Raw genomic sequence first — 20,567 nt, 5'->3', positions numbered from 1 at the left:
AGAGGGAGTCAAACTATTCTCCAAAGCATCTGTGGGCAGAACAAGAAGCAATGGGTGGAAACTAATCAAGGAGAGAAGCAACTTAGAACTAAGGAGAAATTTCTTGACAGAATAATTAATCAGTGGAACAACTTGCCTCCAGAAGTTTAGCTCCAATTCCCTCTCTTTCCCTCCTTCCCTCCCGCCCTCTCCCTCCCTCCCTTCCTTCTTCCCTCTCCCTCTCTCTAAAAGGGTTTCCCAATTTTCTTTGTCATTTGAGTCTTCCAAAACAGGGGAGTTGCCAAACTATGCTATACAACATACACACTTTCATCTACAAAGACTTGAGATGACAAAAAACAATTCAATTCAAATGTTTGAAGGCTTTCTTTGGAGTCTGCTAATCTGTTCTTAGTTTGGAGACAGAATTTGTTTCGGGAGAAGCACAGATTCGGATAAGCAAGATCACTTATTGGCTTAAATTGACAAGTTTAGCCCTTAGGAGTCTGCTAGATAACTTTCACTCAAATTGAAAGAAGACCTTGGAGATAGAACTATACAACTATGGTCTTTTTAAATTGTCTTTCAATTCTTGGATTTCTTTAAAGTTAAATATATTGCAAAATGGTAAATAATAGATATTGATTTACAGAGAAATAATGCCAGGATAAGTTTTTTTAATAGAAAGAAGAGATTGCAAAATACCAAAGGCTTTCATCTTAGCTTGATTTAATACCCTCCCTTTGTCCTTACTGGAAGGAAAATATTGATATGTATCTTTTCATGTGTTTTGTTCCTGCAGGTACAATTGATATTGTGTCACATTTGCTGTTATGCCATCAGTTTTATAATGATATCCATAGTTAACTCAAAATTATATAAATGTTTCAGTTTATTAACTGTTTCAAATTGATTTTGCTTTGGGATCATATTCTTTGTGACCTGTTTCCTGATCGTGGACCATAATAAATTCTCTGATCTAATCTGAATCTGATAATAGCAAATGTAATTAGAGTATATCCCTTATTCCAACAGCAAACAATAGATTTTTGTTTTCTAGTGAGGACATTTGCTTTACACTTTTTGAAATACATTTCTAATATCACCACCAAAAAGTCTTTTATACTGAAAAATTTCAGATCTGGCTTTGTAATTAATAAAATGGTTGAAGATATTGTGATACCTTTAAGCAGTCAAATGCCCTATTTTTCGTGTTTTCATTTGATTTATCATAGTTGCTTTCCATTTTCAGGTGTAATGTTACTTTTGGGCTCAGCCCAGATGGATGATTAGTTTCATGGTAGTGAGCGTTATAGTTTCAATTATATCTTACTCTAAAATATACAAACTGGAATGCAAATCAATGTATATGTTAATATTAAGATATTTTAAATATTGTTAAACTTTGGGGAATGATTTTTATTTTTAATTATAGTTTATTTTCTTGCTCACCATTTTTGCAGAAAAATATATTTCATATCCTACAATATTGGCCTTAAGAGAAAATGGATTGAAATTTAAAATTGCTCAGTGAAAGATCCTTAGGGAAGTTTCTTAAACAAATCTCTTACATTGCATATTAAGTGTCAATTTAACTGAAGTATGAACATATCGAAAACAGGTCTCTGTTCAGAAGATCATTAAAAGAACTTTGTATTGTGCTAATAATAGGCAATTAATACCATATCTTTGCTTATATTCAAAGAAATCCTTGGTAAGAAAACTACAACTTTTAAATCAATAGCTATATAATATTTTAAGAAATTGAAATGTTATCTCATTTCTATTATTAATTTTATAGCCATTACTATCAAATGGTAAGAAAGCTTATTTAAGAGATAGCTTCTCTGCCATTTGCACTCTATTTTCAGAGTGTAGGTGTCCTTTCTCCATCACAGAGATTGAGCATGATGGCATGTAGGTCTCGTTTATAGTTCACATGAACTGATATAGATAACCATGGCAAGATGCCGATTCAGCAAGGAATTTCCTGTAGATTGGAGATAAACCACTGCTCATGATATTCAAAGTATTGGGTAGCTCTTTGCAGACTGGAAAGTGACATACCCTCATATGGTGAAACACAATAATTTAATTCATGTTGGAATTTGGCTTGTATCACTAGAGGCATGGCTATTTTGTTGTTGTTTCAGAAGATAACTCTCAAAATGTTGGGTCCTGGGGGAAAATTCTCTTGAGATATATCATTACCTCCTTGAGTAGTGAATTAATGAATTCACAGCAAGGACTAAGGAAATGTTTACTGTAGCAATAATGTTTCTCATGGACCACTCTCAAGTGCAATTTATTTAAGGCATTCAAATGTTGACATTATATTTTTTGTCTTTTTCTGTTCCAAACACCCTCCCCCCTCCATTCCCCTCCATACATTTCACTCTGATGTGAAACAGAAAGAACGAGAGAAAGGTTCTAACCTGGCATTCATGTTTCGATTGCCCTTTGCTGCTGGCAGAGTTTTCAGTATCAGCATGCTGGACACCTTGCTGTATCAGGTACTGTGAAGGGTAAAATGTATTATTTTAAAGAATTCTGTCCTTAAGAATTTCTCTATCAACCAAGTTCAGACATAAAGAGAACTCTGTTTATCCTTGCTTTCACCAGGACCTCAAGACAAGTGTTCCTTCTTCTTATTTTTCTTCTGTGGACTGAGAGAGGGCCTGGTCCAAAGTTACAGAGATAATTTTCTTTCCTGAATGTAGGCTCTTAGTCCAATACCTCAAAACCACTCTATCACATAATGTGCTGCTCCACTCACACACACGTAGCTGTGGTTTAATGAGTTTATTAATGTTCCCCAGCAATTCCCTTCACCAAGACTCAGAATTGTCCCAAATAAGTTCAGCCACAAGAAGGCCAAGATTAGGCCACAAAGCAATGGGCCAATAGTCCATAAAGGAATTGAAAGTTGCTCAAACAAATAAGTCCACCAAACAAACTTAAATCCACCAGGCAAAACTTAAATATACACACAAGAGTTCACTTGGCAAGAAAAGTTCAAAGTCTCCAAAACACAAAACATAATGAAGCAGGAAGTATGACGATCAAACACACACCTACAAAATCAACACATTGCTCCCAGCAACGCATCCCGCTTCCTGCTATAATAAATAGCTAGCTTTCTAGTGAAGTCCGTCAAGATGGGTGGGGCCCTTTCCTCCCCAGTAATCTGGCTGACCTCTATTGCTTTTCTCTCGGATCAGGTGAAGAAGGCAGCTCCTCCTACTCTTTACTGGTTGTCTGTCTCTGTAAGCTTTCCCCAGCTGAAGCCTCCTCCAATTCTCTTTTGGCCAGCTGCTCAGAGCCATTAATCAACTCCATTCCTGACATGCCAGGAATGAGCTCATCCTCCCTTGAGCTGACCTCTGAGGAACAATCTGGGGAGTCGTCCAAGGGAGACATCACACATAGCTATCAAAGCTTATAAATCTTATACTTAATTTCCTTATTTTAGAAGTGCAACTCTTGGGATTTTCCAATAATAATGAATAATACCTAATGCTCAGTAATTTAATAACATTTCCATGTTGCATATTTGTTTGAATATTTGAATGTGCTGTGTAGACATACTAGTGCATCCACATCCATATATATTTATTATTTTTAACTTGTAGGATTGCTTTAGATATAGCCCAACATATCTATACCATTAAAACTGCAACCAAACAGCTATCTTGTTCTGGCACGTGAACCAAATGGGAGACCATTCTTCAAAAATTAGGGTCAGGGGAACGAAAGCTGGGCATGCAATACAGACAATTTCAAGATATTCATTTTTCATCACAGTACTTACCACAGAGTTAATGAATATGCTGCTGCTGAGTTGTGTTTAGGGAGCTATCAGGTTTCAAACAACCCCATCATAGCACAACTAGGCTTCAGATGTTTGCTGCCATTAACAATAAAAATGATGCTGACTTTTTTTCCTGACCTGAGTTTCATCTCTGAGCAAGTAAACTATGTTCTTTTCTTTTCCAAAGCTGATTATTTTTGAAAAGAAAGATTTTGAAAAACAGGAACTCATCAGTTTTTTTAAAAAAACACCTGTAGATTTGAAAACTAGAGTACAAGTTTTACTGCATATCAGGTCTCCATTCCCTTGTTCTTCTTTAAACAATATGTTCTCTTCTGGTATAGTAATACTACCTACTGCTTCTAGCAGGCTTGTTTTCCAATTACATAAACCTGATTGAGTAAATGAGTCAACATCTTTTAAATGTATAAAAACCATTTTGAGTTTTATTTCCTCTTTGTTTTGCATTGGGCACCATTTTTCTTGTTCCTACCTTTTGAGCCAAACTGCCAGTAGAGTCTCCGTAATGGAATGCAAAGTTCTTAGGGCAACTTTCTGTCATTTAATTAGTTCATTTTTGTCCATGCACAGGACAAGGAACTCTCCAAGGTTTGAGTTAACTGAGATAATTATGTTGTCCAATGTACAAGGGCCAGTTTAGATCACACTGTATAAATTAAAGGATTAACTGTTCTATTTAGTACGATGTACTTACCAGCCATTAGTAAAAGTAAAAAAATTGCCAAGGTTGGAGAAAGAAGTCATTTTATGGGTATAGCACATCTATAGCTTTCAAAAGACAAACATTGTACAGTATCAGTCATATAGCCAAGTTTCTCTGTATCAAATGGACATCCGCCACCCACAAAAATAGCAACTTTGTATGTACACTTTCTTTCTGTGAATATTAATGACATAAGCGATGTTTTGAACATTTCTTATATTATTTTAAATCTTTAGTCATTCGTTAAGGATTACATGATCTCTATCGCTAGACTTCTGCTGGGACTAGATACTACACCAGGATCTGGATTTCTCTGTTCTGTAAGTTAACACTTTTAAACTATTCCAGTGGTCGGCAAGCCGCGGCTCGCGAGCCAAATGCGGCTCTTTACACATTTTAATGCGGCTCTTCAGTGTGCCGGGCGCCCGCTCCGCTCCCTCCTCTCGGGCTTCGGAGGGAAGCTTCTGCAAAAGCCGAGTGACAAGTCTCCCAGGCTGTAATTTGCCGAGCTGTACGCGCGCGCCTGTTTTCCACGGCGTGGAGCAGCGGCGAGATTCTGCGCGGCGAGCGATGATTCCGGGGGCCATCAGTGGGGGGGCAGGGTCTCCCCTCGCGTTCCTCATCTTCCCGGATGGCCCCTGGAATCATCGCTCGCCACGCAGAATCTCGCCGCTGCTCCACGCCGTGGAAAACAGGCGCGTGCGCACAGCTCGGAAAATTACAGCCTGGGAGACTTCTCACTCGGCTTTTGCAGAAGCTTCCCTCCGAAGCCCGAGAGGAGGGAGGGGAGCCGCGCTTCGGAGGGAAGCTTCTGCAAAAGCCGAGTGAGAAGTCTCCCAGGCTGTAATTTTCCGAGCTGTGCGCACGCGCCTGTTTTCCACGGTGTGGAGCAGCGGCGAGATTCTGCGTGGCGAGCGATGATTCCAGGGGCCATCCGGGAAGATGAGGAACGTGAGGGGAGACCCTGCCCCCCCACTGATGGCCCCCGGAATCATCGCTCGCCGCGCAGAATCTCGCCGCTGCTCCACGCTGTGGAAAACAGGCTCGCGCATACAGCTCTGTCAGTCTCTCTCTGATTCCCTCTCTCACTCCCTCTCTCTGTTCCTCTCTCTGTCTGTCTGTCTCATTCACACACACACACACACACACACACACACACACACTGTGGTCACCTTGTTGAGTGTTCCAATCACATTTGAAACACTCAACAACTGGCCTGCATAAAATGCAGGCCAGTTGTTGAGTGTTTCAAATGTGATTGGAACACTCAACAAGGTGACCACAGTGTGTGTGTGTGTGTGTGTGTGTGTGAATGAGACAGACAGACAGAGAGAGGAACAGAGAGAGGGAGTGAGGGAGGGAATCAGAGAGATACTGACACACACACACACACACACACACACACACAGAGACAGAGAGGGGGAGGGAGGGAGAGAAAGATAGACAGACAGAGAGAGAGACACACACAGAGTGAGTGATTAAGTGAATGAGTGAGAGACAGACACACCCACATACACAGAGTGACAGAGAGAGAGGAAGGGAGGGGAGAGAGACAGAGGGAGAGACAGACACACACACACACACACACACACAGAGTGAGTGAGAGACAGACAGACACACACACACACACACACACAGAGTGAGTGAGAGACAGACAGACCCCCACACACACACAGAGTGACAGAGATGGGGGAAGGAGGAGAGAGAGACAGATACAGAGACAGACAGACAAATAGATAGAGAAAATGACAGAGGGAGACAGAGAGGGAGGGAGGGAGAGAGAGTCAAAGAGCCAGAGAGAGAGAGAGAAAGAAAAAGAAAAAAAGAAAGAAAGTGGGAGAGAGAGAGATGAAATGAAAAACAACAACATACAAACCTGACTTACTCAAACTATCCAAGGAAATGCAAGGCCAATGTTCACATTAGTGGTTGTGACTTTGTCAGTCATTGTCAGGATGTAATTTTCTCTACATTGTAAGGCAAATTTTACGGAATTTAACGTTATCGATAAATAATATCGTTCTAAAGTTTTTGTTTTATTAGTTGTGTTATTTGTATCCTCCCGACCTATGTGGATACTTGCATGCAGAATATTCTCAATGAAAACTTATTGAAACTAAAAACAGTGTACCATCCTATGTATTTTCGGTTTTAAAAATGCGGCTCTCAAAATAAATTTCAATCGTGGTTTTGGCAAGATTTGGCTCAGTTGAAAAAAAAGGTTGCCCACCACTGAACTATTCGATTAAATTCTGCAGCCCATTTTGCTCTTTTTTCCTCTGCAGAGGGTAGTTGGGTATTGTCTCTATGAAGGAATGGTTGCTGTCTCTTTATTGACAGAAAATGTGTTCAAAAGGACTACTTGCAAAGCACTTATACATTTGTTATTGGGGAGACAAGTTCTTTCTAAAGCAGGGGTGTCAAACCCACAATAACACATCATCACATGATGTATTGCAACTTTTTTTTCCTTCACTAAAATGGGTGGGAGTGGCCAGCACGTGATGTATGAGGCCCACAGTCTGCGAGTTTGACACCCCTGTTCTAAAGTGATGAGAGGGAAAGAAGCTGAGGTAACATACATGGAAGGTAGAGGTGTCTGAACAAAGGAAAAGAACTGAATTTGCAGAGACAGACTGAAGCAACTTTCAAACCAGCCATATCAACCCATTTTTTTCTGAAGGATTTGATGGCCCTAGTAGATAGGCCATTTGACAATTAATTAAAATGTACTGCAGTTGCTTCATTTAAATTTAACTAGTACCTACAACAATACAAAGCACAAAGTTTGCAATGATTTTTTTTTTATCACAAGCTGCACTTTTCTTCTCTACTTTGTTTGCCTTGTGATATACGGTATATGTAATAACTGAACACTTCTGGAACCTGGACCTGGATTGATTTCATATATTATGCTCAGGGAGGACTCAGGGAGGACTGTAGAGTACAATAAATAATGCTTTGCTTTGTCAGATTTGTTGCTCACTGTAATATTTTGGGTGATGACGTTTGAATGAATAAATAAATCAGTGATTTGAGCTGTGCTGTTTCTGTTCTCATTGCTTAGATGAAAATCACAGAAGATGATTTGTGGATCAGAACATATGCCAGACTTTATCAGAAGCTTTGTTCTTCGACTGGAGATATTCCTATAGGAATCTACAGGACCGAATCACAAAAACTGGTGACATCTGAGGTTTGGACATTTTCATTTTCATACAGACATTTGTAAAGAATGTGACCCATGAAATATTTGTAATGATTTGTGTGGGAATAATCTTATTTAGCAATATTTCACTTACTTTTTACTCATACTGACTGTTATTTCGTTATGGGATTATATTTATCCCTTATAGAATGCTTCTGTTTCACGATACACGTAAAATATGAAGGAGCATCATATGTCTTAAAATACTTGTTGACATACTATGGATATGCTTCACGCAGCATTGAATTTAACCTGTGACATCTATCCATTGTGTGTTTGGGGATCATGTACATATTCTACATTAATAGTTCCCAAATTGTTCTGCCAAGGTGCAAGATATAAATTGGTTTAGGTCCAAGCCCTCTGTTCCCAGAACAATGTGTTTACATGATTCTCTGCATTGACTTTTCTTCTTTTCTAGTAAATTCTGCTAGAAGGAAGCTATAGCCTGACTCTATTGGGAATCACTCGGCTCATATTCAGTTACTGAAAAATCAGGCACATATGATTCTATTTACAAATTCTACAAGAATATCTGAGTATATAGAAAAAGAGGTCAAAGCTGGACTTTCCCCCCCTTTGTCCTCATAAGCATAGTTATCCCTACAAATTGACATGTGCAAGTAAAATTCTTTCCATGAAAATTCAAAGAGCACATCTGAAGAAGCCTATAAATTACATCCAGTGCACACTTCCATGAAATGTCTATGGAGATTTTCAATCATACAGATTATGGTTGTCCCAAAGATGCTTTTTTCAAGAGGCAACTGGAATTTCTTATTTTTCTTTAAAGAAGTTTTGCTTCTCATCCAGGAAACTTTGTCAGCTGAAGAGCTTCCTGATGAGAAATGAAACATCTTCAAAGAAAAACAAGAAAGTCCATTTGCTTCTTGAAAAAACACCTTTTGGCCTTCCATGAAATGTTGTTCAAATCTTATTTCCAAATGAGAAATAATTGTACCAAAAGCCTTCACATTTTTTATAATGTCAACCCCAAATTTTTGAAGCTTTTAAAGTTCTCTTCCAAAACCTGTGCCATTTCTCAGATCCTCAGAAACAATATTTAGGCAAAAAAATAACATTGTTTTGATGATTAAATAACTAATAATCATTGGGGAGGGGAAAGGACTTAATATGAGAAATCAACTGATTTGTTGTTATTGAATTATACCACCATAAAAATAAAATAAAAATATGCTTATTTAATTTAATCATAGCAACTATAAAGCTCTTGTTTCTATCGCCGTCTACCTCAAGATATAGCAACCATGATATTGTAAGAAATATAAATTGAAATGAAAGTTCAAGACAGCAAGGAGGGCGGAGGGGATCCATAATTATGTAAGTTTGTTTGGAGGACAATTTTCAGTCTGATACTAGCCTTAAATATTCATGCATAACTGTTCCATTTCACTTCAGTACATAAAGAAATGGAGCGTGCCTTGATTAGGCAAACTGTAATGGCTTTAAAACTATGATATAGAAGATGTTTTGGTTAAGCAGCCCAACTTATCTGCAGAATTTGGTAATTTTCCCTATGATTGCTTGAACTGGTATTTAGTATTAAATGAATAATATTAAATTGCGGTAGGTTTCCCAGTTTGTAGCCTAGTGCCTTAACGTTACACCAAACTGGTCTCATTCTGACTTAATAGTCCACAATATTTGATAATGGAGATATATATGTATTTTTTATGTATTTGTCATAATGTGTACGTCATCATTTTGTAAAAACTCTTGTTAGCTCAAATACATATTTAGTCCATGTGTTACAACCACCCATTAATATATGTCTGTGTAAATGTTCCACTCATTTGGATGAGGACTAGAGCAATGCAGAGATGCGTACTGATGCTAGTATTGCCCCAATATTCTTATCCCTATATACTTGATATTCCTATGCTAAGTAGGAATACTCAGTAGGAATACTAATTCAACTCTAATAAGGATTAAAATGCAACAGCTTCTTTTCTTTTCTTTTTATTTTTTTAGTATCTCAGTTTTGTTTAATTTGTTTTGTTTTAATGGTAGACCTTTTTTAATGAAAGGGAATCCCAGAGTTGGAAGGATGCATAAATGGAGCCACCAAACCCATTTCCTCCCCAGTACAACAATTCAGATTAAAGCATGCTAGGCAGATGACTGTCTAGTCTCCCCTCAAACTGACGCAATGAAGGGAAGTCCATTAGTCCCTGGCTAACTAGTCCCATTATTGAATTGCTTGTAACATAAGGAGGTTTTCCCCAAAACCAGTAGATTCCTTCAGAAGAATCTTCTGTGCTGTGCTGTAACTTAAATTTACTCTTCTATATCTTGTACTTTGGGACAATAGAGAATACATCCTGATCTTCTGTAGGCAAGAGCTCCCTTCTTGTGTCCAGTCCTAATTCATAATCCCAGAAAACATCCATCCATCCATCCATCCATCCATCCATCCATCCATCCATCCATCTATCTATCTACCTATCTAGTCATATGAAGCTTGGCAGTCATGGGATGTCTGTCAAAATCTCTTCCATGTAATATATTTTATTATATTATGGAGCGTTGAATCGTAGGGACCTCCACCTGCAATCTAAAACATTCTAGCTGGGAAGAATTTTATTATCTCAACTGTGTAGCATAGTATTTAATTTGAATCTGTTATTTATGTGTGAAATTGGCATTATTTGCCTGAGTTACCATTTTAAATTACTTGCACATGCATAAATTGCACAACTGGTATGGATTGTGGCACTGAAATGTGGAAACATATAATAATCTCATCTATATATTAAGCACAGAAATAATTATTCTTCTATTAGAATACAGTTCAGCTGTTATAGAAGTTAATTCAGGGATGTTTTCTCAAGTGCTTAAAGAAATTTTGAAGTAATTGTATTTTTAATTGTCCATTTAAATATTTACTGAGGCAAAAGCCTTAGTCTATAATATGAAGGCTTCACTATTTTAATGAATTCACTTCCCTTTTTGTTAAGATTTAATGTAAAACAAACTTGCACAAGTTCTTTGATGTTAAAATTGGTATAAACATTTATTAGTAAAAAGCCCCATTAAATTTATTATATTCTTGATCATGTTTAAAATAAATTTCAATAGGAATTTAATATTTTACTACTTTCCATATCATATGTATAATTTTGTTTCTATTTGGAGCAGTGTTTCTTACTTTAAGATATTTGGATTTCAAGTCCCAGAATTCCCCAGCTACCAAGGCTGGCTGGAGAATTCTGGGAGTTGAAGTTCACACTTATTAAAATGGCCAAGGTTGAGAAACTCTGATTTAAAATCATATCATAGCTGGTAAAAAACAGAGGAAAGACAATTAAGAAATTTGGTTAATCAGGTTATTTATCCTATACTCAAACCGAAGATTTGTCATGTCATACTGTGCAAGGATTTAATTCTTTAAGTCCTTGTACAACCATTATATCATGAAATTGTCTATGTGTTTTCTTTGTTTTGAAACTGTTGTTTGAATGGTGTTTTGTTTTCTTTCCTCCTTCTGACTTCCATTTTTTGTCAGTCTCGAGAAATTTCTTCACAAGTAAGTATCTGTCATGTGTTACTATGTCCCTTGTGTTAGCCTAAAAAGAAAAACCTTTAACAGATGAAGACAGATATGTGTCACAGGATAATGTTTCAAGATCCAATTTGAATCCGAGCTTTTGGACTCATACTGGAGCCCATCTTCAGGGTTCTACAGTTCCCTCAAGATGGGTTCCTGCACAAGTCCGAAAGCTCAGAAAAATAAACCTCTGGTCACAGTGACTGACCCAGATTGGATCTTGCAATAAAAAGTTTAAACTGTCATACAGAGAAAGGCTGCATGCTTCTAATCCCTTCCAGGAATCTCAAATAGTTTCATTTAGTCAGTAGTTTACAGCAGGGGTCTCCAACCTTGGCCACTTGAAGCCTGGAGGACTTCAACTCCCAGAATTCCCCAGCCAGCTTTGGTTCAATTCCCAGCTTTGCTGGCTGGGGAATTCTGGGAGTTGAAGTCCTCCAGGCTTCAAGTGGCCAAGGTTGGAGACCCCTGGTTTACAGTATAGGTCACAGTCATAATGCAAGCTGAAATATTATATACTGGATTTTCAGAGTATAAGATGCACCTTTTTTCCTCAAAAAAAAAGGCTGAAAATCTGTGTGTGTCTTATACATCGAATACAGCATTTTTTTGCCTCCTGAAGCCCCACTTTTGGAAAAAAACTGGGCCCGTTTTTGGGGAGGTTAGCAGAGTGCAAACACTTATTTTTTTCTTTTGGAAAGCTCTTTAACTGATTGATGAGAATACTGTCTCTCTCTCTCTCTCTCTCTCTACCTATCTACTGTATTTCTCTCTCTCTCTCTCTTTTTCTATTTCTCTCTCTCTATCCTTCTATCTACTTACCTACCTACCTAACTACTCTCCCTCTCTCTCTCCCTCTCTCCCTACCTACCTACTGTATTTCTCTCTCTTTCTCTCCCTCTCTATCCCTCTATCTACCTATCTACTTTTTTTTTATTTGCCTCTTCAAAATCTTGGTGCGTCTTACACTCCGGTGCATCTTATACTCCGAAAAATATGGTACTTTTGTAAACATGTATCACTTGTATATTTAAGAGTCCTCGGATTATGTGTTCAACATAACTAAGCATGTAGGCAGATATGTGTGGATATTTTGAGCTACTCTATTGCTTCTGCACATAAATACTGACATTTTAAAAGCAGAGATGTGATTTAACTTCCTTAAATACATAGCTTTACATATACTGTACTTCATATCAAGGAATGAGGGGATGGAGTGGGCATAATAGTAGAATGGAAAAATTCATGAAGAGAAAGTCATGAATCTTCAGTGTTTGTCTCTGGGTGTGAGTGTATGTATGTATGGACAACATTAGTGTGTACAAAAATATGAATGAAGTTACGGATTTATATAAATGTACATATAAACATACTTGGCTTTTTATATATAATTACATAATATGGATTAAGCAAGTATCAAAGTGGTGGATATTGGCTAGGCCAGTGGTTATCAACCCATGGTCCACAGAGTCTTGGGGGCCCAAGATTTTTGAAGAAATATTATGATTTAAATCTTGAGATTAGTCGTGGGGGGCCATGGCCATGGTCCATGGCCACAAAAGGTATTTAAAGGAGGGCCATGGTGAAGAAAAGTTTGAAAACCTCTTGGGCAAGGCTAGTAAGATTGGAATCAAGAATATGAAGAATGGGAAATAGCATAAGAAACTTAAGGCAAAATTACTTAATTGGTGGAAAAATATTCCCCAAAGAATTTAATTTCTGTCATGGTTTTCTCTTTAAAGTCTCAAATTTCTATCAGCGTGGAAGAGTGGGAAGACACCAAGGATGGTAAAGAACAATGTAACTACCGTAGCAACCACCGTAACTCAACGTCAAGTGATCAGTCAGATCATCCTTTGTTAAGACGAAAAAGCATGCAGTGGGCTCGGCGGCTAAGCAGAAAAGTACCAAAGCATTCAGCAAAAACAGCAGAGAAAATAAGTCAGCAGAGAATGAATCTTTACAGAAGATCAGAAAGACAAGAACTAGCCGAACTGGTGAAAAACAGAATGAAACATCTAGGACTCTCAACAGCAGGATATGGTATGATATTGTGATATATGCCCACACCTATGTACATGTTGGGAGAGATAGATAAATGTTAGGAAGTTCATTGGATCAAGACTAGAATGGTAAATATTCTCTTATCAAAAGTTCCTGAGAAAACTTAGCAATCATGGGTGAAAGTAATTTTTCTTACAGATAACTAAATGTTTCAAGTAAAATCAAATGTACAAATTGACATTTTTTCATACATTTATATATATCCATCTTTTTAGAATTAGAACTTATATCTTTCAACGTACATAAATGACCTTCCTATTAAATTTCAGCTGCAGTGTTTGTGGGCATGTCTTCAAGTCCACTCCCTAGGGCTGAAGAAGAGTAACCATGCCAAAGTCACTCAGCTGATTTTGTGTCTAAGGTTGGATTAGAACTCATGGTCTCCCAGTTTCTAGACTGGTGTCTTAACCACTACACAAACTGGCTCTCCTCATGCTACAATAATATTTTATTAAATGCTAATGCTTTAAAGTGGTATTTGAGTGGTAATAAGCTTCTATTAAGAAGATACCACCTGAAATTTCTTTACTAAATTATTTATAGGCAAATGGAAACAACTATAGTTTTTGGGAAAATACATTAAATCTTTCTCTCTTTTTGTAAAAAAAAAAATCCAAACAGATAAATTCCTCCCCTCTTTTTCTCTCAGAGTAACAATATAGATAAGTACAGTACTAAAGCTTGCTCAGTGTTCTTCAGGAAAGAAGCAAAAGATATCAACCAAACAACCTAGGTCAAAAATTCAACACATCACTCATGTCAAAGTTCAGTAGCAAAATTATCATCAAAGACTGCTCCAGCAGTCCAGACCAAGAGTTCCAATATTTGTAGAAAATATGCTTAGTAGCGGAGTGTTAGCTGGCAGGGTATAGAAGGAGAGCTTTTTCTGTCCTGGCAATATGTCCTTGGAACATTCTTCCCTTTAAGAATGATGTTCCAATGGGCACATGCCAAGAAAGAATTTCTCACTTGGCCCTTTTTTCAAGACTTTAAAAACATGGTTTTGTGCCTGAACCTGAGACTTGGGCATGGATTTGACCCTGTCTCTTGGTTGTATGAATGATAGATTAAATTATGCCCAGCTGCTGTTTTTATTTGTTTTATTGTAAGCCACCTTGAATCATGTAAAAGTGAGAAAGCCAGCTCACTTTTATAAATTAGCAAGTAGGTAGGTAGGTAAGTAGGTAGGTAGGTAGGTAGGTAGGTAGGTAGGTAGGTAGGTAGGTAAGTAAGTAAGTAAGTAAGTAAGTAAGTAAGTAAGTAAATAAATAAAAAATAAATAAATAAATAAATAAATAAATAAATAAATAAATAAATAAATAAATAAATAAATAAATAAATATTCAATCCAAAGTCTACATTGCAGATATTCTTCCAGGCGGAAGTGATATTGCTTAGCTACTCCCAAAACAACCAGTACTTCTGAACTGTTCTGTAAAACTATCTGGCAATTTTCCATCTTTCATATCCTGGGGCTTAACTTCACCAAATTTCAAGGACTTGCAGATTAGTCTCCTCAGACTAGTTAAGAAGGCCCTACCTTTTCAAACTTTGAAGAATGAAGATGTCAGTAGTAGCATTAGATTCTGGAAACAAACTCAACATTTTAAAAATGAATTGATTGTGAAGAAACATATTAAGAATTTGCTGGACCTTTGTTCATATTATATTCTTCTCAATGTAAACTTTAATGGGAATTTTTTTTAACCAGGTATAAAAGTATTGTATCTTATTCATTAAAGATAATTATAATAAAAGTGACCATTTCCCTCTATTTTTGCTTACAATTAAAGAGAAAGACCTTTTTTGTTTAACGTTTTTCTAGCCACAACATATAACATAACCATGAGATATTGGTCATATATTACTGATCATCTATGAGGTTTTCTGCTTTTCTTGATGGTTTTTTTAAAAATGCAAAAATATAACATTGCTTTTGATTTGACCAACTTTGATTGAGACATGACCTTTTCATCTAAGTAATGTTATGATCAGTTATTCAAAACAGCCTTTATATTCCCTCCTTCCCCTTGTAGATGAAATGAATGATCACCAAAACACCCTCTCATACATTTTGATCAATCCTTCTCCAGACACCCGACTTGAACTGAATGATGTTGTGTAAGTATATAGTATTTGCCAGACTTCTGATTTGTATTTTCATAGAAGAATTTTTTAAAAAAAAGCCCTGACCTTTTAACTTTGAAAATAATTTTTCCAAAGAATAAAAATGTTTACAGTTTACTCTTCACTTTTTTGTCATTTCTACTTGTTCGGATGATCCTGGTGATTCAGGGCAATCACAGCCACTATTTTTTATTCCTGTTTTATTTTATTTTTTTAATTCACACATTCAATTAAGGATATGTTATTCTATATTTTAATTGCCTTTGGAAAATTGGCAAAGTAAAATCTGGGCTAGGGCCAATGAAAGAAGTAGTAATGAATCAGAAGATAATGTACTGTTCCTTAGCTCAAAAACAACAACAACAACAACAAAACACTTCACAAGCTTTTAATGCTGGGCAAGGCATTGTTTAATAGGATCTTTAGGTTTGGAGGAACCTACTAATGTGAATTGCTGGATCTCACTGCCTGAGTATCTTGCTTTGTTTATATATGTTTTTGTAGATTTATAGACATATATATATGTTTTCCTAGATTTTCATGGGTGTAGGTATGCTGGTTTTGTTGTATTCGGGTCTTTTCCCGTGTAGGATTGAGATTGTCTTGGCAACGTTTCGGCAAGATCTCACTTGCTATCTTCAGGCTTGGGCTTAAAATGCGATTGGAGCTGCTGTCCACCAAGATTTACAGAAAGACAGCAGCTCCGATTGCATTTTAAGCCCAAGCCTGAAGATGGCAAGTGAGATCTTGCCCTGATAAATAAATAAAGGGAGACTAGTATAGATCTATTTCGAGCTAATTAGCTCTCATCAGCTAGCCAGGGGTTGTAACACAAATACATACATATATGTATTTGTGTTACAACCCTTAAAGCTACAGGACATGAAATCAACTTTGAAGGAGCCAGGTTAATCTCCAAAACAGAACACCTCCACAAGAGAATAATCATGGAAGCCATCGAAATAGAGAAACACCCCCACAGCATGAACAAACGTGATGATACCTCCCGCCTACCAAACATCTGGAAACCAGCCCTAGCCAACAAACGAACACCACCCACCACCCAAGCCGTTACAATACAAAAGAACAATGCACACACAGCCTGCACCAATCAGCACCAATCTACCAATCATGATACAATCACACAACCAATCATTCCACTTACTGAAACAAAGCCAGCACCCCATCCCCTCCCACCAAGACTTACAGAAAGACGGCAGCTCCGTTCCCATTTTAAGCCCACATTTTGAGCCCACGCTTGAAGATGGCAGGTGAGATCCTGCCGAAACGTTGCAAAGACAATCTCAACCTTACACAGGAAAAGACCCGAATACAACAAAACCAGCATATATATATATACATATATATATAGTCATACATATATAGTCATACATATATATATATAGTCATACCAGGGGTTGTAACATAAATACATGTGTGTGTGTGTGTGTGTGTTACAACCCCTGGTGTGCCCAAATATGTAATACAGCCCTGTTGTATTAATTAGTTATGTAATATTACATAACTAATATGTAATACAGCCCAGGTTCAAATCCCAGTAAGGGTATGGCTAGCTGATGAGAGCTAAATAGCTTGAAATGGATCTATACTAGTCTCCCTTTATTTATTTATCAGCACAAATAAAACACACACACACGCACGTACGTATGTACGTATCTATGTATTTGTGTTACAATCCCTGGTATGCCCAAATATGGGAGGAAGCTCACTACTCCCTCTTTCTGTCCTTCGGCTCATTACAGAAAACCATCCAGGCAGAAAACCATATTTTTATTTTTAATGTTGCCTTTTTATATTTGTGTTGTATGTCTGCTGATAAATAAATAAAGGGCAGTAAATAAATAAATCCCAGTAAGGGTATAGCTAGCTGATGAGAGCTAAATAGCTTGAAATAGATCTATACTAATCTCCCTTTATTTATTTATCAGCACAAATACAACATACATACATACATACATACATACATACATACATACATACATACATACATACATACATACATACATATATATATATATATATATATATATATATATATATATATCTTCTATCATCTATCATCTATCTATCATCTATCTATCTATCTATCTATCTATCTATCTATCTATCTATCTATCTATCTATCTATCTATCTATCATCTATCTATCTATATCTATACACACACACACACACACACACCTGCTTGTAATCATCAATTACTTAAATCTTTTTACTTAGTCCAAAGTGAAGGGTATTCTAAAGTACATTTGCAGAATTTAGAGTAGAATATTCTGTTTATCTGGATTTTTTTCCCTTGTTAAACCCGATGAATGAAAATGGTCTTTCTTTGTTGTGTTTAGATACTTGATCCGCCCAGATCCATTGTCATATGTTCCCAAAAGTGCATCTAGCCAGAAAAACAGCTTCTGCAATGCCATTGGGCAAGACACCAGAGAAGAAACACAACTTTGATACATCACACGATTCAGTGATGGAAAGACATTTTTATACAAATAACTGTTTTGGAATTGAGTGGTGATGACTTTAGTATAACTGGACTCTTCTGAGAACTGGGATATAATGGTCAATGGATGTTAATAGAACAACTGTTTTATTGAAATTATAGGAATGATTCTAAAAAACTGTCTGAATTTTTAAAATAATTATTCAGATCCTGGAATTAAAATTAGCAGAACTATTTTAAAAAAACCTAAGCAAGTATGCCATGGTTTGCTAATAGAAAGTAAAGAATAATAATGCTGTACTCCGATCATATTTGTTATTTTGGTTTCAATTAACCATTCTGCAACCATTTCCGACCACAATATCATAGTGTATATTATAAGTTCTGAATTCCAGATTTATAAAATTCTGGTTTGTGCAAATAAAATGATAATATAAGGAAGGTTTGGACGATTCCCTTTTCTACTATCTTAAAATTGGAATTCCAAATGAAAGCTCAGTAAGTTTGTTACTTGCTTAAGCTTTGAGCAATAATAATCAGCCGTGTATTTTTATTGCCTCCGTTAGCCCATTATATTTTTATACGCAACATATATTTTTCCAGAATTTTTAATTCCATGCTATTTTCAAACCATTGTCATGTTTCAATTTGACACCTTTTCCCCACACACTATTAAAACATTTAGAGCAAGTATACATTTCACAATTAGAAAAATGGAAAATGGATCCAAAATGCTAAGAATGTAAAATGGTATGGAAACCAATTGCCTTTAAATGTTTATTACAATTTGTACAGGAAGGAGGAATTTGGAAGATTTTGTAGGACACATTGAGAACACCAAGTTATTTTGAAAAGAAAAAGTTGATTTGTGAATGCAATAGGTAAAGGTTCCCCCGCACATGGGTGCTAATCGTTTCCAGCTCTAGGGACGGTGCCCATCTCCATTTCTAAGATGAAGACCAGCACTGTCCAAAGATGCCTCCGTGGTCATGTGGCCACCATGACTAAACAGAAGGCGCACGGAGAGCTATTACCTTCCCACCAAAGTGGGATTACCTTCCCTATTTTTCTACTTACATTTTTTACATGCTTTCAAACTGCTAGGTTGGCAGAAGCTGGGACAAGTAGCGGGAGCTCATTCCGTTATGCGGCACTAAGGATTTGAACCGCTGAACTGCTGATCTTCTGATCGACAAGCTCAGCGTCTTAGCCACTGAACCACCGCGTCCCAGTGAATGCAATACCAATAGCTAAATTAAGGACTGGTAAAGATGTTTGAAGAGTGAGGACTCTCTGAAGATATAGGTGTTTTGGGATGATTATCCAATCTATTATTTTGATGGTAGATCACTTGGAATGTCAAAACAAAAAATAAGTTTATATATCTCCAGATTTCTGGAGTAAAGGAGATGACAGTTTCTCTGGGAGAAAAGGCATGGATTCCCGAAGCAATCCATAGATTTTTTTTGGTTTAGTGTAAACCAACAGTTTTAGTCTTGAATACAAATTCCATTGTGTATTGTGTATACATGAAGAGTAGTTAGTATGAAGACTCACTAGCCTACAATCTTATTGAGCAAGAGGCAGAAATCTAATAAGCAAAAGGTAAAAACAGGGACCATGTTTTGAGGCTTTAGTGATAATGTCTGTTGTGGAATTGTAGGAGTTACTTTGGATGGCCAGTGATATGCCAGACAATATTTTGGTTTTATATGAAGCCATGTGAATGGTATCATCTTTCTTTACAGATCTTAATAGAATCAGGCTGCACAGAAACATAGTCAGCCTTCAGCCTTTTTAAAGATGCCATCCAAAGTTTCTAGTGTGAGTTGGGATGTTTATATAATTTTTACCTCTGTAACATTAGTTAATATGTAAGTTTATTTGCGTTATATTATTAATTAATAGAAAAGCTTACACACATAGGACAGAAGAATAAGTTAGGAGCAAGGCTGAGAGATGTTTTAACTTATTATCTGCATTAAATGTACAGGTTTATGTTTTCTATATTATTTGTAAAAACTGCTACCAGTTTGTGTACAAATCAAATGATGCCAAAATTGCTCAACTAAATTATTCATGCATGTAATGATTGTTTACTGCATTTGACGGTGTTTTAAATGACTGTTGTATTCATTGTAAGGAAGCAGCTATGATTCCAGCCACATGCACTGATAATTTCTATAGTTCTCTATTTTTCGTTTGTCAGCTGTGTGAATGAATAAAAGCCATTTTCTTATGTAGAATATTTCTTCTGATCTGTAATGATTTCTACACAATTCCTCCTCTGCAGTTGTCAGCTGAAGCCAAAGTGCTTACATCAATGTGTGTATTTATAGAAAGAGACTGAAAAGATTATGTTTTAAATCAGTGGACGTTTTCTTAGCTTCCTTGGAAAATATGACTGTTGCCTTTATCACAAAATGCTTTGGGATATTACCTACTCTTTCAGAAGTGGTTTATCTGAAAATTTAATACCTAGATGGAATTATGAAACTACACAGATGTTGGATTGCTGGGCAAAGCTTTAGAAATATGGTGAATGGATGTTGAGGAGGAGGGGGACTCAATGTCAAGATGGTGATTACAGCCATATCATTGTCAGAACTTTATTGACACTG

General features: G+C 36.7%; 1 protein-coding gene across 3 annotated transcripts in view; it reads left to right on the top strand.

Moving 5' to 3' along the window:
• Positions 1 to 20,168, top strand: part of KCNT2 (potassium sodium-activated channel subfamily T member 2) — a 229,928-nt gene extending 209,760 nt beyond the window's left edge. For all 3 annotated transcript variants that reach the window (XM_081946388.1, XM_081946387.1, XM_081946389.1), the window contains 7 exons: positions 2,391 to 2,492; positions 4,751 to 4,834; positions 7,582 to 7,710; positions 11,249 to 11,269; positions 13,033 to 13,333; positions 15,391 to 15,475; positions 17,843 to 20,168. In XM_081946388.1, coding sequence (XP_081802514.1) covers positions 2,391 to 2,492; positions 4,751 to 4,834; positions 7,582 to 7,710; positions 11,249 to 11,269; positions 13,033 to 13,333; positions 15,391 to 15,475; positions 17,843 to 17,954 — 834 coding nt within the window. In that variant the 3' untranslated portion in view covers positions 17,955 to 20,168. The remainder of the gene's footprint in view (positions 1 to 2,390; positions 2,493 to 4,750; positions 4,835 to 7,581; positions 7,711 to 11,248; positions 11,270 to 13,032; positions 13,334 to 15,390; positions 15,476 to 17,842) is intronic.
• Positions 20,169 to 20,567: the final 399 nt, after the last annotated feature.

The sequence above is a fragment of the Natrix helvetica genome (assembly GCF_964273705.1).
Source record: "Natrix helvetica genome assembly, chromosome: 3".
NCBI lineage: Eukaryota > Metazoa > Chordata > Lepidosauria > Squamata > Natricidae > Natrix > Natrix helvetica.
Note: the sequence above shows the minus strand (reverse complement) of the source record. Positions and strands in the feature narration are given on the sequence as shown.